The sequence below is a fragment of the Lactuca virosa genome, chromosome 3 (assembly GCF_052849685.1).
Source record: "Lactuca virosa cultivar CGN04683 chromosome 3, Lactuca_virosa_CGN04683_v6, whole genome shotgun sequence".
In the NCBI taxonomy this organism is placed as follows: Eukaryota; Viridiplantae; Streptophyta; class Magnoliopsida; order Asterales; family Asteraceae; genus Lactuca; species Lactuca virosa.
This window is the reverse complement of record NC_136428.1, coordinates 119,237,424-119,244,474: the sequence shown is the minus strand read 5'-3', so window position 1 is coordinate 119,244,474 and position 7,051 is coordinate 119,237,424. Positions and strand designations below refer to the sequence as shown.

General features: G+C 34.0%; 1 protein-coding gene across 1 annotated transcript; it reads right to left on the bottom strand.

Moving 5' to 3' along the window:
- Window positions 1-799: 799 nt before the first annotated feature.
- On the bottom strand, window positions 800-3,877 carry LOC145163967 (uncharacterized). The gene is made up of 4 exons (XM_079082702.1): window positions 3,383-3,877; window positions 2,792-3,031; window positions 1,122-1,619; window positions 800-883 (listed from the first exon to the last, which is right to left on the bottom strand). The coding sequence occupies exons 1-4, from the start codon at window positions 3,875-3,877 to the stop codon at window positions 800-802; spliced, it is 1,317 nt and encodes a 438-aa protein (XP_078938828.1).
- Window positions 3,878-7,051: the final 3,174 nt, after the last annotated feature.

Genomic DNA, 7,051 nt, shown 5'->3' with positions numbered 1-7,051 from the left:
TCCATAATGTCTTAACCATTAAGCCCTTAGTCTTAAGAGTCCTTAACCCCAACTCTTCCAGAAGGTAAACGTGGTGCCAAAGATCCATAAAGTTGATTATTTGATGGACATGCATGCCCTATGCATGTCCTTAACTCAACCTAGGTCAAATGTCAAGATAATGACCTATAACTCAAGCAAGATTGACAAATCAAAACCAAACTTCAGATCCATAAGATATGATGCTCAAGGGACACTATAGAGCAATAAAGTTGCCAACTTTATTCCATCCATTCACTCAAATCTACTCAATGAACCAAAACGGGACCAAAACAACCTAGATCTAAGAGAATAACTCAAAAGGTAGAGACTTGAATCCTTACAAATGGTCCAGAATGTGATGATAATGTTGATTCCTTGTAAGCTCCACCAAAATATCACCTTCTTCTTCTTCTTCTCTTCTTCTTCAAGCCAAGAAAGCTCCGAAAATCTCAAGAATAAAACAAAGGATGGAGGCTAGGGTTTTCTAAGGTGGAAGAGGGTTTGGAGGATGATAATGAACCATAAAATGGGTTTAGAGAGGTTTAAATATGAAGGGAACCCTAAACGAATGATGGGCTTGGGCCAGAACAGCTGCCACGCCGTGGCAACTTTTGGGCACGCCGTGGCGGCTCAATGAAATGCGCGTGCCATTTTTTCAATGCCACGCCGTGGCCATCCTTGCACCACGTCGTGGCATAGAGTTTTTTCCCAAAAACTCCATCTTTATCCCTAGGGAATAAAAGCTAAACCATACAAATACACGCGTGTTACACTGAGACTATGAAATTGAGATTCCTTGATGTTCACTCTTGATTCTTATTCCAAGAATCACTTCTGCCTCCCTTATATCCTTCATGGATAACTGAGATGATAAAAATTATTTGGTCATTTTAACATGCCTTTGATCAGTACCAAAGATTAACATATCATCTACATACAAGAATATGATCACTCCTTTGCTAGACTCATCAAACTTGCTATATACACTTGTTTTATTGATTCAACTTGAAACCATGAGACAAGACAACATCATCAAATTTTTTATGTCACTATTTTGGTGCTTGCTTTAGCCTATATAATGATTTAAACAACTTGCATACCTTAAGCTCATTTCCATGCATAAGAAAACCCTTGGGTTTTTTCGTATACACCTCTTCGTTTAAATCATCATTTAAGAATGTTGTTTTCACATCAATTTGGTGAATCACCAAATTATGAATTGTTGTTAAGGTAATCAACAGTCTAATGGTGGATATACGAGCAACTGGATCATAAGTATCAAAAAAGTCAATGTCAGGTTTTTGTTTAGAACCTTGAATAACCAATAGATCCTTAAACTTGTCAATTGATCCATCAACCTTCATCTTCCTTTTGAATATCCACTTGCAACCCAATGGTTTGCATCCAAGAGGAAGATCAGACAACACCCAAGTATTATTCCCCATGATAGAATCCATCTCATCATTTATTACTTCTTTACAGAAAGCAATATCTTGAGATTTCATTGCTTCATCACATGTTTTAGGATCCTCTTCAACACTAAAACAATACGGATATTGATTTGCAATTTCATCTATAGAACCCTCAACTAGGTAAAGCTGAAAATCTTTACCAAATGATTTAGCCTTCCTTTGTCTTTTGCTTCTTCTAAGTTCAGGTGATTCATTTGAATCAGGTACAAGTTCCTTGGTATTTCACTGGAACTAGAAACCAAGTCCTTTGGTCTAGGTATGGAAAAAACGATTTTCATCAAATATTGCATCCCTAGATTCTATAACGGTGTTAACTGAGATAGACACATTAGGTTCTATAACATAAAACCTATACACCTTGGAATGCTCAACATATCCCAGAAAAATATAATCAATACCGCTTTCACCCAAAGTCTTCATTTTTGGTTCAGTTAGCCTCACAACAGCTCGACAAACCCAAACTTTAAGATATCCTAAGTTTGGTTTCTTTTGTACCAAAGTTCAAAGGGAGTTACTTTGTTCCTTTTGTTTGGAACTCTATTTAGGAGATGACATGCAGTTAGCATAGCTTCTCCCCATAAACCATCACTCAAAGCTGAGTAACACAACATAGAGTTCACAATTTCCTTTAGAACTCTATTTTTCCTTTCAGAAATCCCATTTTGTTGAGGTGTATATGGAGAAGTTATTTCATGTATAATACCAACAGACTGTAAATAACTAGGATTATAATACTCTCCACCATGATCAGTGCGAAGTCTTTTGATTAAATCATTTTGTTGCAAGTCGACTTCAATTTTATAAGTTTTAAATTTATCAAGGGCTTCATCCTCGGAATGTAACAATTATACAAAGCAAAAACAAAAATAATAATCTATAAAAGTAACTATGTATTTCTTATTTCCTAAAGATGGAGTTGAATGCAAATTACATAGATCGCTATAAATTAATTCAAGCATAACATAATTCCTTTTAACATTAGGAAAAGGTTGTCTAGTTATTTTAGTTAGCATACAAGTTTTAGATTTTTCTATGTTAACATGAAAAGATGGTAATAATTCATTTTTATACATTTCAAGCATTCTCTTATAATGTACATGTCCTAAGCGAGCGTGCCATAAAGAAGAATAATCAATACTAGAACAAGCCATGTATATAGAACGTGCAACTTTATTGTTATTTACATTCAAGGTAAACATTCCATTACAATAATATCCAAACCCAACGAATGTACCACACTTAGATAATACATATTTATCAGATTCATAAACTTGTTTATATCCACATCAATTAATTACACCACTAGAAACTAATTTCTTTCTAATCTTAGGAACATGAATAACATTTCTAAGAAGAAGAGTTTTTCCAGAACTAAAACATAAAAACACAGATCCACGAACCACAACAGGTGCTTCATTATGGTCTCCCATGTACATCACCGATCCATCATTAACTACTTCATAATCCTTGAACCAATAGCGATCTTTACACACATGACTCTTCGCCCCCGAGTCTATCCACCATGCATGATCATCATCCTGAACATAGAATGATTCAGTAATTAATATTACATGATATATATATATATATATATATATATATATATATATATATATATATATATATATATATATAACAACAGTAGTAATAATTTCAAAAATAAAATTCTGACCTTATGGTTTTGGACCTTGATCATTAGATCCTTGTCCAAAAGTTCTTGCACCAATTTTGTTCTTCTTCAAGCGACAATCTCACTTCATGTGATCGGGTTTGTTGCAATTCCAACACACAAGTTTTGTTTTCTTGTTTGAACCCTTATGATGGTCATATTTCTTCTTCCTTTTTCCATTTTTATTTTTCTAATGTTTGTCATCTTCCACCATGTTCACTGGAGATCCAAGAACTTCCTTTTCTTTTCCTTTGCCAATTTCTTGAACCCAAAGACCCTCTTCAGTTCTCAAATGACTGCCAAGTTGTACTAGAGACAACCCTTCTTTTTGGTGTTTCAGTGTGTGTTTAAAGTCTTTCCAGGATGGGGGCAATTTGTCAATAACACTTAAGATAGAAATAGATTCATCCATTTTCATTTTGTGTTGTTCAAATTGTCCAAAAATCCTCATGAGTTCATTGTACTGTTTCATGACAGGCCTTGAATCTTCCATCTTGTAATTATCAAAATTACTAACAAGAAATTTCTTACATGAGGCATCCTCTGCCATGTATTTGGATTTAAGGGCATCCCATAGATTTTTTGCAAATTCTTGATTTTGATAGATGTCAAAGAGAAAGTCAGACATACCATTTAGAATGTGCCAACGACATATGTAATCATCATTTTCACATTTGCATCTTCTTCTAGTATGTTCACAGGTTTCATCATCCATTGGTTATGGTGCGGGAATGCTCAAAACGTGAACCACTTTCAGGGTAGTAAGAAGGAAATGCATCTTCTTCTGCCAACGACGAAAATTGGTGCCTTCAAACTTATTCAACTTCCTGAATTTGAATGTCATGTCTTTAACAGATTTTGTCATTGATATTCTTTCAAAGAAAATCACAGATTTTGAATGTTAGAATTTTTGGGTCTTAAGAATATCATTATATTTGGATATTTCTTGGATCGTGATTGCAATCATTTTTCAAAATCTGTGATTTCGACCCTATAGCCTGGGGTACCATGAAATCAGATTTGGGATAATCCAAAGAATATCAATTTCGAAGTCAAGCCACTTCTAAATCAGAAACACATAATATACCTTGTTTTTGTGTTCTTAAGAGATAGAACAAATCAATATATGATTTTTGTGTATGTATGGTCCAACCTTTTTTCTAAAACCAGAGAAAAGTTCTTATACTAGAGAGAAAAGTAGTTAAACGGAAGTTGCCTCCTTTTGGCGCCAAAAATTGTTGGTTATTAAGACATAACCAACTCGTAACATCATCATGATATCACTAAAGGTTTTGTCGGGAAAATGCATGGCAGGAGTCATATTTGACATAGAAATCCATTTAGGTTTCAGGGCGCTTCCCTGAGCCCTGCCAGGGGCGTTGCATGTTAGAGCCCCGTATTCCCGAGTTCACATTTATCACTCCGGGTATGCACCCCGCACCTCCTAGCTCAGTTAGTAAATGGATCTCGGTCTATCTCATTATTAATAATAATTACACCAAAATATGTTGATAACACTAAAATCACCAACACTCTCCTACACTTTTAGAATTAATAAACTTACTACCTGACTAAATCAAATAAACAAAATAAAGGAGAAATACATAGCTGTTAAATAAAAGAAACGTGGGGAAACCAACACCATGCATGTGATCAAGTCGTGAGGGGATCCAGATGAACCAAACTGACCCATTTCTGCTGTTTTTGACCCGAGTCCACTGGGCTTGTATCTGGGCTCCAGTCCGATGCACTGACCATGTCTTCCGGGGCTTGCCTATCAATTGGTGTGTCATATTTTTACACCACATATGTGTCAATTTTCTATTTATCTTTTATGAGACTGACAATAGTGGTTTGTCTTGCTGGAGGGCATAAAATTGGAAGACTATCCCATTTCAATGGGAAAAAAACGTACCCTTCAAAAACAGTATGAACTTCAAGAGCTAGGCATGTTGTCATGTTGACACCACAAGAAATTCAAAACATTCTCCAATCATCAAATATCCTCTTTTCTTTTTCTTAAAAACTGATCATGCACATATCATATATATGAGGTTTTGTGACAGCAAAAACATGATCATGGAGGCTATTCACAGTTTTGTTTGCATACCGACACAACTAAAACAATTCGTGAATATTAGTAGATATAACAAACAGGGTATTTTGTTAAAATCTAAGCTTTTATATATGTAAGCCATGGAACACCATCAACCATGCACGTTCCTAGAAACAGGGTATTTTGTTAACTTGCTTGCACTCCATGTTACTCCTACTCTGTCCCCTGTTAAGTGGCGTATACAGCGGTTAATATAGGATCTAAAAAGAGTCTAATATCAATTGTAGATAATACAATCATTTAACTGAGTTTATTACTGTATTATATAATAGTACGCAGCTGATGCTCACCTGATTTGTCATTGGCAAATGATATAAAGGTTGACCAGAGATAGAGGATCCACCTTGTTGGGAGGAGATTGTTGGAATAATTGTGCCTGAAGGTGTAGTAGAATACACAGACTGAGATGTCTGTGATGGAAACTGTAGCTGTTGAGGATATAGAACAGGTCTTGGTTGGCCCCACGGGAATGATCGTGTGTGCACGTCATTTGGTGGCAACAATGGTCGGAATCCAGAGAAGGAAGTTGGAAATATAGGGTAGTTTACCGGAAAATAAGATCCAAATTGTGGCATTCCATGTTGCATACCAATTAATGGGTTAATTGTAAAGTTGGGATCAGCAAGATTTGGTACTTGAAAACTTGGTTGTCTTGCCATTGTCATGTAAAGACCTTGTGACATATGACTTCCCATAGATTGCACCATCTATTATATAAAGCTCAAATTATAGATATAGAAAAATATAAACAGCAGGTCAAGGAAAATACTAATTAAGTTATTGATATTTAAACCATAGCTTTTTCCTATGCATTGCAAAACTAGTTCTAATAAACATTATATGTGCAACTAAAAGTAAAAGGTGGAAAACCACAGTGACTTCAATTCTAAATTATATATTTTAAATATATTAATTAATTTTATTAGTCCATTTAAATTAATAGTTATACAATATAGAACTATTATTATTACGCTACTTTGATGATGGTTACAAAGATAAGTAGTTATAAAATAAACAACAATTATTATATTAAATATACATTTGTATTTTTTTGTTTTTTTTAAATTGTATGCTTTAATAATGAAGATATGTCTTATAATTTATAAATTAGTTGTTGTATTGTAGTAATAATCATTTTTAGTACTATAAGTTAGATGTTTTAATAATTAAGATATGTATTATAATTTATAAATTAGTTATTGTATTGTATTGATAAGGTCACATTACATTCATCAACTCTGTTACGATGATAAAGAGAAAATACCTGGACTTGCATTTGCAGAAATTTGATATACTCAATGGCATCACCTAGAATACCTGCTTTGTGTCTCTGTAGATGTTGTGAGTTTAGTTCTTAAATAGAAAAGGGAAAAGAAAGAAAACAAAAAACATCCGATCGAAAAAAAAAGAAACAAAGTAAAATGTGACTGTTGCTTGATACCAATGTCATTTTGTCATCACCTTGTTGCAGTTGGGAACAAGTGTCTGGAGTGTTCTTATTCTTTCACTTATTTTATTCCTGCGCCTCTGCACATAAGTGACAAAAAAAATGTCATTATCTTATACATACGTATACTATCACCCCTTTAAAGCACCGTTGTATTGTGCCACGAAATTTTCATCGTCACGGGGATTTTTTAATTGGTAAATGATTTAAAAAAAATAAAAAACTAGGAATTTATTTTTGCTACATGGGAAAATACAATCCAGTCCCTGATTTTAATTGCAAAACCATTTGTTATTAGAATATTTTTATAACAATATTGTTTAGAA

Coding starts and splice junctions, on each gene's coding strand:
- LOC145163967 (XM_079082702.1), bottom strand. CDS start 3,877: ATGGATGATGAAACCTGTGAACATACTAGAAGAAGATGCAAATGTGAA. Junction 3,032..3,382: donor AGGAAGTTCTTGGATCTCCA/GTGAACATGGTG, acceptor TTCTATGTTCAG/GATGATGATCATGCATGGTG. Junction 1,620..2,791: donor AGAAATTAGTTTCTAGTGGT/GTAATTAATTGA, acceptor AAAGATTTTCAG/CTTTACCTAGTTGAGGGTTC.